General features: G+C 33.9%; 2 protein-coding genes across 3 annotated transcripts; one reads left to right on the forward strand and one right to left on the reverse strand.

Annotated features, from left to right (window-relative positions):
• Positions 1-4,280: 4,280 nt before the first annotated feature.
• On the forward strand, positions 4,281-9,311 carry MEE22 (maternal effect embryo arrest 22). 2 transcript variants are annotated; one of them, XM_078984276.1, is made up of 8 exons: positions 4,281-4,521; positions 4,692-4,827; positions 5,054-6,450; positions 6,572-7,572; positions 7,657-7,787; positions 8,110-8,666; positions 8,744-8,856; positions 8,937-9,311. In XM_078984276.1, the coding sequence occupies exons 1-8, from the start codon at positions 4,465-4,467 to the stop codon at positions 9,232-9,234; spliced, it is 3,690 nt and encodes a 1,229-aa protein (XP_078840402.1). In that variant the 5' UTR covers positions 4,281-4,464; the 3' UTR covers positions 9,235-9,311. The 2 variants fall into 2 exon arrangements, with proteins under 2 accessions (XP_078840402.1, XP_078840403.1); XM_078984277.1 differs by having other exon boundaries at positions 4,714-4,827.
• Positions 9,312-16,726: 7,415 nt separating this feature from the next.
• Positions 16,727-20,095, reverse strand: LOC145035771 (receptor kinase-like protein Xa21). Its single transcript, XM_078984278.1, has 2 exons — positions 17,329-20,095; positions 16,727-17,233 (listed from the first exon to the last, which is right to left on the reverse strand). Exons 1-2 carry the CDS (start codon positions 19,961-19,963, stop codon positions 16,860-16,862), a joined length of 3,009 nt encoding a protein of 1,002 aa, XP_078840404.1. The 5' UTR covers positions 19,964-20,095; the 3' UTR covers positions 16,727-16,859.
• Positions 20,096-20,155: the final 60 nt, after the last annotated feature.

Below are 20,155 nucleotides of genomic sequence, written 5' to 3' on the forward strand. Positions count from 1 at the left end.
ATAGGGTTTCAACCAACAATAATATAATTATTATATTCAACCATCAAACAATCAACTCAATTGCCCATCCCTATTATCTTCTTTATTTCTTAGGATTTTACCCTAGGAATTCAACTACCCATCATTCATTCATTCCTAAGGATTGACCTAAGGAATTAGCACAAACTTCCATTGCTACATAAGGCGCATCTGCCAACATTATCCTTTAAGCGCCTCTGCCAGGATTACGTCATACACTATGAGGCGCGACTGCCAGGTTTATGACATTATCTTTTAGGCGCATCTGCCGACATTATCCTATAAGCGCATCTGCCAGGATTATCCTATAAGCGCATCTGTCAGGATTGCGACATTCACTACTTGGTGCATCTACCGATATTATTCTTAAACGTATCTGCTAGTATTATGATATTCTCTAATTGGTGCATCTGCCAATATCATTCTTAATCATCTTTCATACCTCATCGTTTTATCACATACCAACTATCTCATCAACCCATGTTCTACCCAACATAATTGTAGATATAAAATACATATACAGTTTAACTCATTTAAAAACTATATAAAACATCCATCCCACACTCATCTCAAATAAACAACAATATATAAACACATAGCACGCATTTTATAACAAATACTTCATATTTATGTGTTAAAAGAAGGTAACTACACACTCACCCAAACATATACTTAATACAGTCAAACAATACTTGTATTATACCCGTGTTTATGAAAGGGACTATACACCCACACATATAAACAACTTTATATTATACACATAGCACGTATTTTATAGCAAATACTTAATATTTATGTGTTAGAAGAAAGTAACCACACACTCACTTGATTAGAAGATGATCGGACAACACTACGACTTGTAGTAGTATTCTTCGGTAGATCTGGAAGATCTTCACAAAAACTGGGCTCCTCGCGGGCAGAGCTTCGGCTTGGGAATCGCACTTCTCGAGATCTTCGGGGCTTCGGATCTTGCTTCGGGGCTCGGAAATATTACCGGGGCTTCGGGGTATAAATGGCACGCAAAACAAGGCAAAAATTAGAGAGAAGAAAGAGTTTGAACAAGAGAAAATGGTTGATTTCGAGTTCTATTTATAGGCTGAGGGTCTGGGATTACGCGGGGTGTAATCTCAAATTACGCAGGGCATACTCAGTACGCTGGGCGTACTTTGACGTCATTGCGTGCGTCGACTGGTGGCACTCGAGTGTTGGTCAGACAAGTTGCATCCGACTGAGTACGTTGGGCGTACTCAAATTACGCTGGGCGTAATTGACTCGTCGAACTTCTAAATTGCGTAACTTTCGCATACGAACTTCGTTTTCGACGTTCTTTACATCCACGCGAAGGTGAGACTACGGTCTACAACTTTCATTTAGACTCCGTTGGCTAATTTTGAGTTCTATTTTTATTATTTAATTTTAGAAGGCCGGGACAGAAAAACTTCGTTATAAATTCATAACTTCTTCGTCCGAAGTCCGTTTTCGCCTATCTTTTTATTGTTTTACTACAATTAATGAGATCTTCGATTCTCATTTAGATTGTTTTGGCTAAAAACCGTTCGATCTCAAATCGAGTATTCGGGCTGCATACCGCTAAGTCGAAACTTAGAAAAATCATAACTTCCTCATATGAAGTCAGATTTGGACGTTCTTTTTATGCACGCTCATGGTTTAAAGAAATCTACGACTTTCTTTTAGATTGCTAAGGCTAAATATCGCTCTAACGTAAATTCAATATTTACGTCGCGCTGTGTCGTGCCAGTTCTGTCGCGAAACTTCGACAGGTCATAACTTTTTCGTTATAACTCGGATTTCGGCGTTCCTTATATGCACGTAAACCTTGTAACATATTCTATAACTTAGTTAAGATTATTCCTTCAAAATAATATTCGATCAAAAAGTCATTTTTGACGCTTAACGTCTCTAATTGACTAGCCCGGATCTACGGGCGTTACACCCTAATTGTTCATTTTCCATCGAACCTACTTCTCTCTCTCTCTCTATGTATATATATGTATATATATATATATATATATATATATATCGAAAATCACATATGATTGGTGTTAGAATCTTTACCTCTGTTGTTATGTAGCAATAACAAGTTTAATCCTTCTTGATCTTGACTTCTGAAAGCTTAGTGCCCCGAGTGTTGCACATCTAATGGAGTCACGAACACCCAATGCAACAAGATGACTAAGGAGAAATGAAGAATTCGGCTAAGGCAACTCCAAGAAGCATAGGGTCGAATTCTTATGTATGCGGGTCTATTTATAGTTGAGGTTATTAGGGTTTTAAGGTGGAAACCCTAATTTCCTTGCTTAGGCCTTAACTAATCCATGGATCCCTTCTAGAAATCCCCTTGGACGAAATCCTTATGGGTTTCCCATAGTTTTCATCCAATCTCTTCTATTAGGACTCCATAGCCCAACTAGCAACTAACAGTTAATTGCAATATCAGTATCCTTTATTTAATCAGTCTCTTTTGATCACCAAATTAATTTTTGATCAATACTAATTAAATAATACGATTTCCAAATAATATATTAATCTTGTAATATATTAATAAAACCATTTTAAGTACTAATTTATTATTCATATAATATATTATACTATTTCTCCTCTTGTCATCCTATCAAGTTGCATGAGTGAAGGCAACAAAAAAGGACCATGCTCATAATCAAATCAAGTACATACCAAACATAGTTATGGGCTTAGACACCTAATCCAACATTTGGTGTAAGACCTTGGAGGGTTTCCATGACATCCTAGTTGTTTGCATTCTTAGCGTATGTGACATTTTTGTGGTTAGGAAGACCATATGGGGGTTCCCATGGCAAGTAGTTAAGACCATGTGGGGGTTCCCATGGTAGGTATTACAATAAATGATACACGAAAACTATTCCATACCTATTACACACTAAAACACAATAATGCCAACAAGTAATTTCTGAAACTCAAGAACCAATAACCAGCAAACCTGTGAATATGACCACATGATGAGATTTCCTTATGATATAATTGATGGGTATTAAGTATTACAACATTCATATGGTGCACATGCAACCCTGATTGCTTTGGATCTAAGTTTTTCTCTATTGAACATGCAAATCCAAACTCCAAAGCAATAACCCTATGACTAGCATACCCAATTTCGAAATTAACATGTCAAATAGGGTTTGATCATTACCTTACTTGTTATGTAGCAATAACAAGAACAATCCTTGCTTGATCATTGACTCTTGAAAGCCTAGTGCCCCAAGTGTTGCACCTCTAATGGAGTCACAAACACTCAATGCAAAGGATAACTTGGAGAGAGAGGTGAAAATCAGCCACCTTAGGGTTTTTGAAGCTTAAGGCCGATTTCATCATGTATGAGGGTCTTTATATAGCTATGTCTGCTAGGGTTTTCAGGTGGAAACCCTAATACATTGTTTCGGCACAAAGCAGCTCATAGACTCCCTCTTTAGAGCCCTTGGACGAAATCTATAGGGTTTCCCTATAAAATTTCGTCCACTTTACTTTATGGATTCCATCAACCCAGTTTTGCAACTATCAATGATATGCAAAACAGTCCCTTCATTATTAATCAGTTCCTTTAATCCCAAAATTAATATCAAATTAATTTCCGATTAATTACTAATTAATAATATGATTTCCAAATAATATATTAAACTTGTAATATACTAATAAAATCATTCTGAGTACCAATTTACTATTCATATAATAAATCCTATTCTATATTTCTTTCCCCTTGTCATCCTGTCAAGTTATACGTGTGAAGGCAACCCAAAAGGATTATGCTCATAATAAAATCAAGGACACATCCGTTATAGTTATGGGCTTAGACACCCAATCCAACAATAATCACTTGATCACCAACTATCGACAACCTCAAATCATGCGGAGCTACTATTAAAAACTACATACGTTGTGGAACAGCAAATCACATTTCATGTATACATACATGGAATGCCTTTCAGTTACCTTTTTCCAATAATAGAAGAATATTAGTTGCCAAAAGTAACTTGTCTACCAGCGACGAATCTATAACAAAAAACCATGTGGTTCACTATTTAAGCAAAATGTAAAAAAATATTATTTACGGGTTTGGGACGGGTTGTATAAGCAAAAACAAAAAAAAAATTAATTTATTACAATTATACCTAAGAATTACAACTATAGTGGTCGATGTGAGAAAACATGAAAGTATGTGGCTGTTAAAAGTATGATTCGGCAAGAATGAACATAACCCGACCCGTTTGTTGAGGAAAGCGGCTGACACAGAAAGGGTTTTACACAGGCGACCGGCGTGGGTTTAGCACAAGCAGTAGACGAGTAGACGCCACGGGGGAGAAAAAGATCAACGGCCAAAATCAGCTAGATAACTAATTCGAACGAAATCGATGCGGTAGCTACCATTGGGCATTAGCCCTAGGATCAGCAGACATGGCGGAGCATTTGGAATTGAAAGATGAATCTACAGCCAATCCTTGTTGTAGCGAGGTAATTCATTTGAATTTTTTGTTTCATATTTGTTGATTTAGTTAATCGTAATCACTCAAGAACTACATTTGATTTCAAGAATTCACTCGCATTTCTTTATTCTTGGTTAGCCAGTCCTAAATTATTTAAATCTTTTCGATTGTGTACCAATAAATACAATTTGATATCAGTTGAAAGATAGACTGTTAAAAGTGCAACAGAAGTGCAAGAAGACGGAGGATGCTAGGGCCGCGCTTAAGAAGGCAGTCGGGCTTTATGAGCGACAGTTTATATTGATGCAAGATGATGTTCAGAAACTCAAGAAGGGTAAGTATACATTGTTTCTGCACTCCTTTAGATCTGCATATTATATTACTTATGCAATCGTAAATGTTATTTTGTGAGGTAGAAAGGTTTATGTATATATATGATCCAAACGGGGTGTATATATATGATCCAAATGGGAGAAATGGAAGAACACCTCATTATATGACATTTTAGGGTTGAAACAACAACTTTTGGGATCAGTAATTGATGTTAACTTATTTTGCAGCTTGCGAGGAAGAGAAGCTGCAAACTGACAATGAAAGGAAGAATAAAGAAAAAGAATCAGCTGCACGAGTTTCATTGGAGAATGAGATATCCTTACTGAAGTCTGAGATTTTATCATTGAGTCAAAAAGAAGGTTCAGTACCAGAACATGTGAGTGAAGAACTTACACTTCTCAAAGGGCGTGTTTCTGAAAGTGAAAAGGAGATAAATTGCCTACGAGAGCAGCTTCAGAAGGAAACAAGTGTTGCAGCTACCAATAGAAAGAAAGCTGTAGAAGAAAAGAAAAGAGCCGATGAGGCATTACAAAGTTCTAAGGCTGAAAAAGACAAGATTGAAAAGGAATTAAGTAAGCTCAAAGCACAGTTGCTTAATTTGGAAACAGAAAAGAAACAGCTAAAGAAGGATCTTCAAAAAGAGAGTGCTAGAGCAGATATGGAGAAGATTAGAGCTGAAGCATTGAAAACTGCAAAGACTGAGGCTGAAGCTGAAATTGAAGTTTTAATGGCTGAGAAGAAGGTTCCATTGGGGGATGAGTTGTCTTCTCCAAAATCCGAGGATATGGATGTAATTACATCCCTTCAAGGGCGTGTATCTGAAATGGAAACAGAAATAACTCGACTTAAAAATCTTCTTGATAATGAGAGAAAACGAGCAGACTCTGAGACAAAGAAAGCTGAAATGGAGAAGAAAAAAGGTAATAAAATGCGAGAAATGTTGAAAACAGAACAAAGTAAAGCTGATGAGCAAAGAAAGTTTGTTGATGTTGAAAAGAAAAAAAGGGAGGAATTTGGACAACAATGTGAAAGATTAAAGTGTGAGGCAGATGAGGTAAGATCTAAGTTGGTTTTAGAAGGTTCAAAGTTTAAAGAAGCAAACAAGAAACTTGAGGCTGAAAGAAAAAAGTATGTAAAAGAGAAAAAGAAATATGAAGAACAACAAAAGATTGCAGAATTGAATATGAAAAATGCTTTGGAGGAGAAACAACGTGCAGATCGGATTCATCAGCAGTTAGAAGAGTGTCAACAGAAGTATGTTAAATTGCAGAAAGAGATGGAAGCAAAACAGAAGGAAAAAGATACCAAACAAATGACTACAATTGGAAGTGAAAAGATTCAAAATGATGTTTCTTCAAGAAACTTAACAAACCCTTCTTGTGTTTTGACTGAAAAAGATATGAAAGGTAAATATGATGAAATGAAACTTTTAAAGAAAAGGCTGAAGCTTGAAAAGGAGAGAGTGAAGCATGCTAATCAGGTAGCTGAGCTTGAAAAGAAGTGCAAAAAAGCAGTTGAAAAAGAGCTTCATCAACTAAAGCTGGAGTTTGCTCGATTTTCAAATCGTGTAGGACTCTGTAGCTGTTATGAAATCTGCAATGCTGGTAAATCTTGCATGGAACAGGTTAGTTTTTTTATTTATTTAGTAACTCATAAATCTTGTTATTGAGGTTGAGATACTTTTTTACTTCATTGCATTGATGCAGTATCTTGGATGTAGTAAGTGACATTTTTCTTTTTTACAGAATCGAAATGTAAACTCAAAGAGGAAATTTATGCACCCTGAGAGTGGAAAAGAACTTATGAAGCCAAATTCTACAAGATCTCCTGTAGTGTCACTTCCTATATCTGGAACATGTACTGAAGTCACCTCAGGTACTGCTACTAAAATGGACTCTCTCCTTGGAGGCTCTAACAAAAAAAATGTAGACAATTATGCCCTTGTTTCAAGCATGTCATCTTTTTCTGATCGACAGTTGGTGGGCTCACAGGGGAAATGTGTTTTTTCCAACACTAAACCAGATGAAAGTAATAAACTGAATTTCAATCAACAGCTGCCTATTTCAAGGTTGTCTAGTGAGCTTCCTACAGCAAGAAATGATGCACTGGTGGCTGGAAACAATGATGTCAAAACTCCTCTTAGACTGAAAAACAAAGATGGAAAAAACAGGAAAAGAAAGCGAACCCTAAATGCAACTGAATCTATTGAGCATTTGTATACAAAAGTAGGTGGTGTGGATAAACCATTGAAAGAAGTTACATTGCCACCTTCTTGCAAGATTATCGAGCAAAAGGAAGATCCAGGAAAAAAAACAGTTGGTGATGAAAATTTTGATTTAAGTAATGATGATAATCTTGAAAATTGTGGGAAGAATGTTGAGATTTTTAAGAGAATGTTGGATGATGATTATATGAAGTTGCTTAGTTTGGATAGTGAATTTGAGGAGGAAAGATACCGTTTTGCAGTTGAAAGGCCTCTTTCACCTACTCTTCCAAACATCCAGTTAGATGTTGTAGAAGATTCTAGACCTTCTGAAATTAATTGCTCAAATGGGTTGTTGCCAGGTGTCAATGATTCTTGTCAGTATATTGTTGTGTTTCCAGAAATCAAGGACAGTGTCAGCCTTTCCAAGATATTTCATACAATAGGAGCTTTGATGACTCAATGCTGTGTGTCTTCTGAGAGTGATCACATGATTACAAATATAGTTTCTGCTCTTTCTGCTGATGAAATTCTCTCACCCAAGTAAGTTTCTTGGCTAAATTGTTTGAATTTATAAAATATGTGCTTATTTTTAACCATTTTTTCTCTTTCAATTATATTTTTCAGGGAAAAGGTCTGTGTGTTCTTCTCATTGTTCTTGAAGAGCCCCTTGAGCATTGCTTTGACTAATGTCAACCATGTCTTAGATGAGAGCTTTTTGAAGACCATTGATATCTTTTCTGGACAAATCAAGAAAGGTATGTGTTATCTTAGTTTCATATTTTCTAGAGTAAATCACACCTTTGGTCCCTGGGTATAGTTGATTTTTGCAATTCTGATCCCATAAAGTTTTCTAGTGCAATTTTTGTCCTTATTTGAGATTCCTGTAGTATTTTTTTTATCCTTAGTCCTAGTAAAATAACTATTTTCTGCAATATTGATCCCAAAAACCACAAATAAGGACCAAAATCCCAAGAGAGAACTTTTAGGGATCAAAATTGCAAAGAAATCAGCTAGCAAAAATGTAACTTACTCTATTTTGTATATATTTATAATTCAGTTGTTATTTTCTATGTGCAGTGATGTCTGATGTAGAGACAAGAAGCATTTTTGAAAAAGTATGCAATTTGGATGATCTTATTACTCTAATTCAAGAATTTATCATCAATGAAAGAGTAGTAATCCACAGTGATATAAATCCCGAGTCACTATCATCATCAGACTCCAAAGCTTCATTGCAACAGCTGGTGATTGGAGCAGTTTTTTTAGCATCAATTTGTGTAGCTTTTGACCGAATTGACTCCATATGTGAAACATCATACACCATTTCCCACATCACCACTCCCTCAACTTCAACATTTCTACATATCTTTGGTTACATATGTGGAGAAAAATTACTATCCCAAGTAGGTGACTACAGTTTAATAATGACTGTAGTAAGTTCATTAGTCACATACCATGAAAAGGAAAACCCATCATCATCATGCGCCAAGTGTCCGTTTCTAATTGGTGCTGTTTCCATGGAAGAAGTCGCATCGCTTCTCTTGAATAAACTGAAATCAACAACAGTTTCTGATGGTGATTTGTCTGATTTTGGGGATGTTTTGTCACTTTTGGAGTTAATAGCATCTAAGATGGTATGTATATGTATATGTATATGTAGTTTTAACTTTTCATTTAAATAAATTATGTTAATTTTATTTTGGATATGCAGAAGTGGGGTTGGGTTTGTGAGAACATTGTTAGTCAGGTGTTGAAGCTGTTGGAAGTGTTTGTAGTTGAAACGCCTTTGACTGCTGTTTTTGTTCTTCTAGGCCAACTTGCAAGGTGAGTTTTAGTTTTTTTTGACTGTTTTAATTATTTGTTTGTTATAATTTTTTTTAATTGGATAATTGTAAATGTAACAGACTTGGGATTCATGGAAATGGATTGGAAGATGGTGACGTGGAAAAAATTAGAATGAAATTGAGTTGGTTCATAACCGGGACCACATCGAGGAAAATGAGTTTAAGGGTCCAATTTGCAGCTGTGAATTCTTTATTGGGTACAACGCCTCTGAGTTTTGAAGAAATTTGTGATAAGAATAATAAGAGGTTTGTGAGTTGTTCAAGTGCAATTGATTGCATACAGAAATGGTTTGATTTGTTGAGTGATGAGCAGAAGGCGATGTCTGTTAGGCTGTTTCCTGCTGCTGGTGTTTCATAAAGAGAGTCTTCTTGTTGAAACTTGAAATTAAACAATTTTGTAGTCATAGTAGCCGTAATGCAAATTACATTCATTCCCTTGTTGGTGCTTACATGTTTAAAGTTAATGACCTAATTTACTTACTATGGGTGATTCTTTTGGTAATACATAGATTGTTATTGTAAACCAAGAATGGGTCGAGCTCTATTAGTTTCACCCAGTAAAAAATTCATCTTTTGCTCATATTTACATGGTTTCCAACAGTTTTGCCTTACTATTTGGATATTTTTCATTCAACTAAATGTTCAAAACCTTCTTAGATAGGAGGGAGTAGGAGAGAAACTTCTCTCACTTTTTGTGGATCATATCCCTTATTTCCTCACTTTTTTTTCCCTCATCTAAAACTCAAGGAATGGGTGGGAAGTTCTTCCTTCATTTTTTTTTTATTATTAATTTTTTTTTTGTTTATGATTTGTAGTTGTTAAATTAATGCTAAACATAAAATTTAGTTAAAAATAAAAAGCATTTCATTAATTAAAATAAAAGTTAAATTAAACCTAAAATTTAAAAAAACTAGAATTTTTTTTTATTAAGAAAAAAGACAAACTAAAAATCAAACAAACCAAGAATGACCTACGGAAAATATTTTTGTAGAATTTTTTCCCTCTTCTTCGTCACGAGCTCGAGAGCCGGCCTCGATAGATGATCGATGTTTTCCATCAAAAACTTCACATCCTCTATTTCTTGTCTTTCCGCCCGCTCCTTTTTTCTTGTTTCTTCTTTTTCTCTGTCGAACGCCAAATGTTCGGAGAAATTAAGATTATATCGATGAAACGATGTTGTTATTTTCCGCATTTCGTCATTTTCCTCGTTGAAATCAGATGCACCCGAAAAAGTCTCTTTTCCCTTTCTCTTCGCTTTGTCCCTACCCATTGGGCGGACAATTTCTTCGAGCTCGAGTTCGTCATCCTGATTTAAATCTAGACCGACCCGAGCATCATGCCACTTGAATGGTTTTCCGACTTCTTTAAGGTAAAACTACAAAGCTTCTTGAAGTATTTGTTTGTGTCCTTGACCGTTTTTCCGTTGGGTTTTTAGGTTGTTGTACAACCTGTTATTTTTGAAACCCCCTTACTATTTCTCGAAACTTCGAATTCAGTTGATGTTTCATACGGTAGTCGTCGCCTTTTTCTAGCTCCTCTCGAAACCATTCTAAAATGTGAAACCAAAGATGTTCTTCCGGTTGTGCGTTTCCTTGAATCGAATCTTCTGAAATGTCAGCCAAAACTTTGACCAAAATTAGCTCTTCGTGTGGAAGCCATGCAGTCGGCTTTTGTCTTCCCGATTGTGCAACACCCTCACGCGTTTGTTTTTTTCCCTTTACGTCTTTGTGGGGGTGGTGTAGGTTGGGTTTCGGGAACCATCTCTTCTTCTTGCGAGTCATCCAACTCGTCAAAAAGTTGGTGTTGTTGGTGGGTTTGGGTTTGAGTTTGAGGTTGAGGTTGATTTGACGATTGTTGATCCGGAAACACAACAAAGTTTGAAAACATTTGCGGCGAAACATTTGGAACTTGCATCGAATAATATTGTCCAACATTTTAGTATTGAAATTGTAGTGGAGATTGAATGGGAACATCGAGTTGGGGGCGATAAACTCCTTGCGGGGATGAATCGATAGCAAAAATGTTTCGAGAAGGGATGATTATACTCGAACCATAACTTTTTTTTCCTTCGATCGGAAGTTGGGGTTTGATTGTCGGGATTCATTTTTTTAGAAGAAAATAGAGAATAGAAGGTAGCGTGAATAATGTTTGATGTTTAATATGTATGTATTTATAAGGGTGGAAAAAAGTTAAAAAAAAAAATACAATTAGCCGTTATAGCCAAAAAAATAAAAAAATAAAATAATAAAAATTACTTTTTAACCGTTGAATAACGGTTCAATTTCAAAAAAAAAAGGAAATTACAACTAATCGCAGCAAGAGAGAGAAAGCGGGAGAGGCTCCCCTCTTCGTTTCCCGCACATCGCTTCCCCGCACCGACGGTGCGGTGTTCCGCCGGGCGGGAAGCTCCCTGCACCCGTTCCCCGCTCCCATTCTGTCCGGCCTTAACCACAACATCTAAGTTCATATTAGTGAAAACACTTTATATAAATAAAAAAAATAATAATATTGGAGACAGGAATAGAAATGAAATGTATTGATTAGTGCGGGTTTTATAAAATTTATTCTACTAAAGAGTGTTGACTAAACCCAAATTACAATTCCATTGTGTTTTATGGGATTAAATTTTGAAGGGAAGATCAAAATATGAAATTCCAGTAACATGCAACATTCCAAAAAAATTGCATTAAACTTATAAAGGGGTGAAATAGTGATAACAATTACAATCATAATAAAGTTTTGATTATTAACCCCAAATATGTGAAATATCTTTCTGGAAAAAAATATAACAATCTCTAAATATTATTAAAAGAGAAACCTTATCACATCATTTAAAACAATCTGGATCGTTAATTGTGTTTTCTTTATAGGTTTTACACCCTTAGATCAATTTGCTTACGTCACCTTGATTAAACAAGAAGTCAATCCGTTATATTAAGAAATTAAATGTAGGAATTGAATGAAAACGATAATTGGTTCTTTATTAATGTAAACCTTAAATTTAGGCTTTATTTTCATTCAAAATTGCTTTCCATATACATTATATGTTGAAATCTCGGAAACTATTAATTTCAAATTTCAAAAGTTTCGGATATTTTTATGAACCAATACACTTTTCAAGCATGATATCTTAGTTCCATCTTTTTAATCGGTAACTATGATCCTATTTTCGAAAACAGTAAACTCATTGTTAAAATTGGATGTTATATGTAATGAAATTATGATGTTACATGTGTGTGTATACCTTTGTAAAAAATCAATAGACAAGACAAGAGATGACATGATATAATATAACAGACGGGTTGTACAAAAGAGATGAACGCCCTCATTAGAAAGTTTTTTTATGCCTCCGGTAGTAACAAAATAAGAATAAAAAATATACCTTCTCAACAATTGACTTGAGCTTTAAAGTTAAATATAAGCATGTTTTGAAAGATGAAAATAGGCTCCCTAATTTGAGGTCATGATAGTAGATTGAGCTAAATCACTTCTGCCCCTAATTTGCTATTTGCTTTATAGTAAGGAATGTTCTTTACTACCACCGGATCATTTCTTGCACGTTCATGATCCATTGATATAATCCATGTTGTATTTCAAATTCAATAACAAAATTATAATTAATTAATTTCTCATTAAAGTTAATAAATTATAAATTTATCTCACTTTCTGCTCATCCAAGTTTTCTCATTGCTATAGCATCACGAAGTTGATCATATCACATATTTTTCTAAATAAGAAACACTAATATCAACAAAAGAAGCTATTTAATTTTGTAATAAAGTTGAATTAAAAAAGAAGTAAATAAATAAATAAGAAATAGAAGAACCTTGTATTACCACCATATTTTATGTTTGACCTCATCACCATATTTAAATCCTCCCATAATTTGAGGCATTGTGATTAACCAAAATGCAACAATGCTTGGATCTTTCATGCTATCAATAATATCCTGAAACACAAAAGTAGATGTTTTGAAGTGAGATAATTGTTACAAGAGGAAAACGGGTAGAATCGTAATTGACATTTACCTCATAAGGGTTTTTTGTTTTTTTTCATTATGTTATAAGCTTTGCATGGAGGCTCGATAATTTGCAAAGTATATAAAACTAAAGGGGTGTTTCTTTTTTCCTTCATTAAACTCTATAGTGAATGACTATATGGATAAAGTGTTCTATACATAAAGATTGTAGATAAAGATGGAAAATAAAACGCAATGGATTATGAGAAATCACAAAAAATAAGAACCAAACCTAGGAACCAACATCGAACAAAAACCCTACTTTCTTTACTTCAAAAAAAATCAACATACCTGCACATACTCAAAACTGTAGAAAGAATGTCACAAAAAAATGTTATTTCATAAAAAAAGGAGCCTAAAAAAAAAAAAAGATGGTTGTAAACTGAAGAAGGAATATCAAAATCAACAAAAAAAAAAATGAAGATATAAACATAAATGATGGACCTGATAAATGATTTATGTCATATTATCCTTAAAATAAAAAAGAAGCCATCAATGAATCTTAACATTGTCGATGATAGTGACAATAACTTAGATTAAGGAAAAAAAGATATGATATTAGAGATGAAGTGGAGGGAGATGATTAGCTTCGTTGCAGATTTATTGGTTATAGTTTCTTTATATTTAATATTGTGTGTGTGTGTGTGGGGGGGGGGGGGGGGGTTATGTGGTTCATTTTGAAGGAACATAAATAAGTTGCTATTTTTTGAAATAAAAAGTTATATTTTGCAATATAGCCATAAAATAACAATGTATTTTAAAAGTACATTGTTAAATATTGGATTATACTTGTGTATACCCATTTTCACGCATGGTTGGTTATATATAGTTGTTTTCCGTGTCACAAGTAAAAAATGTTCGAAGGTACTTATATGTGACAAACAAGGTCATTGAACTAATAAAACAAAAAATGTTGTCTATAAAGAGGTCCTTTAACGCTATATATATTTACCTATTTTAGTGTAATTTTTATACATTTCAATAATACAAATAACCCTACTTTTTTTTATAATTATTTTGTAATATCTATATAAATTTGCATTTTATTTATGTGTTCCCCGTGTTTAACGCGGGTCATAATCTAGTTATAATCATAATAAGGTTTTGATTATTAATTACTTTTCAAATCAAACGTTAGACCCACTTTTTGACTACACATCATTTTTACAAAGACTTACCAAGGCACCTGTAGACCAATATATACCCTCGAATAACACCTACAAGGGGGAACTTTAATCACCAAATGTTTCCTTATGCATATAGATGAATGCTATGCAAAAAGTCATATTAGTTGGCGTGACACCAACTATTTCAAAGAGGGGCATCTCATACATGTTTGTTTTGTATGCAATATCCATTAGCATCACGTACGGGAATGTACACATCTTTAATGAAATTCGATAAGCAAAAATAAATCTTGAAGCTCGTATGGTGATGCATCTTCATGACTGTAATAAGCATAGTCATGTTTATTTAAGAAGACATAACAACCTACATTTCAGTTTTGTCATTTTTCCCATTCTTCTTGAATTTTTGGCTTGCATTATACTATATTGTTGGAAGAGTGGATAAATTTTCTATATTTTTATGTTTTAATATATATAATATATTTTGTGGTTTCACATGTTTTCTTAACAAATCTTCAACTATTTGGGTTTCACTTTCAGAAAGACGTCTTGGATACGACTTACGAGTAACCTTCTAAATATAAATAGTTACCTTAGTAGTGAATCTTTTTATTACAATAACGTAACCAAATTCGGTGCGCCGTCTTTTGAACCAGTCTAACTGTTCATGATAATTGAATATTTGAAAATGATGTTTTTTTAGAAACTAATAAACTCATTGATTAATAATTCTACTAATAAACTTAAAACATTTACCATGTTGGTTTCAAAATTTGATGTGTTACTAATGGAATAACTACTGCTTTCATTATCACAATATTGAGGTGCATTGCTAGTGTGAATATTGTTACCGCAATCAATAGATACAAATATGAATATATGATATACATAAACATAAATATCTTAATAGTAATAAATGAACACACCTCATAATTTAATTCATCAAACTATGATAAATATTCAGGCCAATTCATGTTGTTACTTAAAATAATTTAGTTTCCAAAATTTGGTATGATGAAAATGATTTTGAAGGGTCTATTTATAAGAAAAATATTACATTTGTTATGATTAAACATGCTAAAATTCGTCACTATCTTTGCAATGTGCACTGGATAAAAAAATATATCTGAATTGTCTTGAATTGTGTGTCCGTACCAATGTTGTAAAGATTGGGATTCTATGTAGGATCGTTTTTGGGTTTGCAAGATCGGGATCGAGATCAAGATCCCACAAAATAAAACATAATTTTAATTTATAATTTTTAAACATGAAAAATATTTCAAACATTTAATTTTTCATTTAAAAGTCATAAAAACTTCAAAATATTAATCATAAGTTACAACATAAAATGATAAATGGTAAATTAATAAAGATTAAAAGACATAAAGTGGTAAATCTAATTTTCATTTGCAAAAAAAATAATAATAATCAAGGGAAGGTAAGATCGGATCCTACCCAAAATACGATCTTACCTACGATCTTACGATCCGGATTATTTTTCATACCTAGGATCGTAGGATCGTAGAATCCTACGATCAGGATCGCGATTTTAACAACCATAGTCCGTACTTTATTATATATTTAATTTAGATTTATAGTCAGATTTTCTTCTATTTTTATCCTTTTTATTTTTAAAATATAATTTATATATTTTAATCTTTTGTTTACTTTTATAAAATTATAAAATATTGTAATGTGTAATCAGATCAAATAAAAAACGAATAAGTCATAAATATTATTTTATATGTTACAATAACAAATAAACTAAATGGGAGGAAATTGTAAATATAAAATAAACTAAAGGGTAGAAATTATAAATATTAATTACAATCGGTTGACATCATTGAAATGAATTTAAAACTATATATAAAATGGTTAAATATAATCATTCAATTTTTGGGAGGTTAAGTCTTGGTAAAAAAAATAAAAATGATGTATAGTCAAAAGGTATGATTTAAGTGTGCTAAGGTGACAACGTTTGATTTGAAAAGTAATTAATAATCAAAACTTTATTATGATCGTAATTTGTTATCATTTTTTTTTTCAAACAGATGTTTCACTCAAATATAGGTATAGGATGGTGACCTGAAAATAATATATTAAATGAGGGGTTATAAATGAAAATTTTATTTATATTATGAATTGTAATATGTTTGGATTTAATATTATGCGACAGGTATGATGATTTGAATTTTGACCTATGCATAAATAAATTTGGGAGTCATTAACAACACACAATTCCAGAAAGTGTAGCATCTTCCAAACCCGACAAAAAATCTTAGGATATAACTCTATTAAATATTTAAAAAATGTTTAAATTGTGTTTTTTTATCAAATACTTTATCCAGCTAAAAACAAAATTTCAAATTTAATGTTTTTTGTAAAAATGTTTTTTTTTTTTTCAATTATGTTTTTGGAGTTTTATAAAAGTTAAAGAATATTTTTTGTATCCAAATTAATAGAGAAGTTACATGTTTGTTTATGCCACTATATTAGAAAAATATTCTTTTTCAAAATAATTTTATAGGAGCTAACATTTTATTTTAAAGGAATTCAAGTTTTTTCTTTTAAAAAACTAAGACATAAATTTTTTGTTCTCCAAACTAAAAATATATCACAGAGGTTTGTTATTTACCTTAAGTTATAGATTCTTGTTACCATTTTTTAAACCTACCAAACATTTATCTTTTCCTTAAAGACCATCATAATCAGAATATCAAAATAATACATTCAATCCATTTATTTCATTGTTCATACCATCAAGAAGATTCACCAAATACTCAAATACATACATATTTAACAATTAATACCCACAATATTGACCAACTACATGACACCTCACATATTCAGAAGCATATCCAAAATACGTCGCAACTCATTGACAACATTTTCGATTTTCATCCGATGTGATGGAGAGTCCATGGAGCATGATACTCCAATCTTGATAGTTGAAGACAAACATTCCTCTATATTCTTTGCATTTTTTAAGATACATTTCGTATCAATAACATCCTCTTGAAGAAAATTCAGAAGATCATGATCAATAACATCGGTTACATGATCTGGCAACGCCATGTAAGCAAACTTATGAATGTTAAGACCTTCATTAAAGGTGTTGTCTGTCGGCCTTTTCCCTGTCATCGTCTCCAACAATAGTATTCCAAAACTATAGACATCCCCACTACTTGTCATCTCATTACCGATACCATACTCTGTAACTTATAAGCAATTGCTTTAGAAAAAAGTATTAACATGATTAACATAATTAATAAATATGAGCACAATTTAAGGAATACGTGAACTTTACCTGGAGGTGCATACCCAATTGTTCCTCTAATGCCACTTGTGCTATTTTGGTTTGAATTTGTTCCAAGAAATTTAGCTAAACCAAAGTCTCCAACATGAGCCACCATTTCATGATCAAGTAGAATGTTGCTTGGCTTTAGATCACAATGAACGATGGTTGGTAGGCAGTGATTGTGAAGATAATCAAGTGCAGATGCCACATCAATGAGGATATTTATTCGTTGAAGAAGGTTGAGTCTGGATTTAGTTGAGCTTGAATGCAACCAATCATGTAAACTCCCATTGGGCATGAACTCATACACTAGAGCTTTGAATTCATTGCCTTGAAAGTCAACGCTTGAACATATATTTAGTATCTTCAGTAGATTTCGGTGTCGAATATTCCGCCATGCTTCACACTCTGCTATAAAGCTTTTGTGAGCTCCTCGAGTTTGAAGACGTAGAACTTTGACTGCAACAAATTTATCATCATGATCGGTGGTTCCTTTGTAAACAGAGCTGAAGCCACCCTCGCCGATTAAATTATCTTTAGAAAAGCCATTGGTAGCCTTGAGAAGTTGACTGTACGACAATACTTGCATATTGGATTGTGGTTCCGGCGATGATTGACTCGGTTGGTCCTTCTTTTTCTTACACCAAACATACACAAAACATAAAACGATGGAAAGAGTGGATGCAATCGGAATGAGTATTATTATGAACAAAGGAAACCTTTTTTTATGATTTCTATTCATCTTCTTGCATTTGGGCAACCCTAGTTCAGCCAAACCACCACAAAGCTTAGTATTCCCCGAAATGGAGAATGCACTTGCATTGGCAAACACTCCTATCACTGGTACTTCACCCTCAAGATCATTAAACGACAGGTTTACATATTCTAATAAGATAAACCCTTCCAAGAATCGAGGAATTTGACCCGATAAATTATTATGAGAAAGATCGAGTTTTGAAGCTCCTCTCATGGAACTTAATGACGATGGTATCATGCCATGAAATAGGTTTCCCTTTAAGGAGAAGAATACAAGGCTAGTGCAACTACCAAGGCTACTAGGAATGTCGCCTGATAAATTATTATCAGATAAATCCAGAGAAGTCAACATCGTGAGTTTCCCAACCTGTATTGGAAGTGACCCAGACAAATTGTTTCGAGAAAGAATTAATGCTATGCTTAGAGATGAAAGTTGAACAAGTTGTATAGGTATTTTGCCACTGAGTTTATTATCATTAAGATACAACTCCGATAACTGATGACAATTTCCCATGCTTGATGGAATATGCGATTCCAATCTGTTGAAACTTATATCAAGTGTTATCAACAATGATAAGTTCCCGATAGCATCCGGAATTGGCCCCGAAAATTGGTTTCTAGATAGATCAACAATCTGTAGCTTTTGAAGCTTACCGAAGGTGGAAGGGATTTTATCTGTGAATCCATTACGTGCTAATACTAAAGTCTCTAAGCCAACTAGATTGCCTATACTTGAAGGGAGGTTTCCATATAAATAATTGCCTTCTAAATTCAAAAGACCGAGTTGATCAGAAAGATTACCAATTGTTGTTGGCAGCAGCACTCCTTGAAACTTGCAATTATCAAGACGTAACAGCTCTAATCTAGTGCAATTTCCCAAAGTATCAAGAAACTTGATAGAATCGGCTTCTCGAGATCTAAAGCTGTTAAAAGCTAAGGAGAGAAAATAGATATTTTTTAGTTTTCCAAAGTCGATTGTCAGCTTCCCGCTAAAATTGTTGTTATTCACTTCAAGAAATGTCAAGTTGGACATATTAGATATCGAGGGTGAAAGAGGTCCAGTCAGCAGGTTCCTTGACAACTGAAGGAGCTCAAGATGAGGGAGCATTTCACCTATGGCTGAGGGAAGATCACCAGTAAGCTGATTCCTAGCCAAGGAAAAACGAGTTAGGAGCGAGATGTTAAAAATGGAACGAGGGATGTTTCCATATAAGTTACAACCACCACAGTAAAATTCTGTTAAGCTTTTCCAATGGCCTAGGGTTTCTGGAATGCTCCCACCCAACGGATTGTTTCTTGCAGAGAAAACTTGTATCGATGTTATATTCCCCAAGAAAGGCGAGAGTCCACCTGTTAAGTTATTATCCTGAACACTAATAGCAGTAAGTTTGGAGAGAAAACCCAACTCTTTGGGAATGCTTCCGACTAGCTTGTTGGAAGCAAGACTAAGCCTTTCAATGTTAGAACAATGAGACAAGTTGGTTGGAATGACGCCATCGAATTTGTTAATGCCAAGATAGAGGAAATTTAATCTGGATAGACGACTGAGTTCGTTAGGGATCGTTCCTTGAAAGCTGTTGTTCATGAGATCAAGCTGTCCAAGGAAACTCAGGTTCCCTACATGAGGAGACAATGAGCCTTGAAGGCCTTGCGAATTCAGACTTAGAGAAGTCACTCTTCTATGACGCTTCCCACATGAAACACCACTCCAATCACAGAAATGAAAGGAAGTGTTCCATGAGCTTAGTGGATCATTCGTGATCATCGACTTGAACTGCAACAACGCCTCATAATCACTTTCATTACTGCCATGGGAAACAAAGATCATGGTGGTGGTAATCAGAATTGTTACAAGACTAGAAAAGTAGAAAGCTATGCGAGACTTCATTTTTGGAACTGAACTTAGGATTACAAAAAATTTGGGCTTTTAAAATTATACTGATCATTTTTTGCATGTTATCAACTTCACCATGACAAATGAGGACCCTACGACCCATCAACATAACCAGGCCCTGTGCTTTCAATTTCTTTTTCCAGAACTTCATATATATATATATATATATATATGGTGATGAGAGCA

The sequence above is a fragment of the Lactuca saligna genome, chromosome 3, assembly GCF_052625555.1.
Source record: "Lactuca saligna cultivar CGN05327 chromosome 3, ASM5262555v1, whole genome shotgun sequence".
In the NCBI taxonomy this organism is placed as follows: Eukaryota; Viridiplantae; Streptophyta; class Magnoliopsida; order Asterales; family Asteraceae; genus Lactuca; species Lactuca saligna.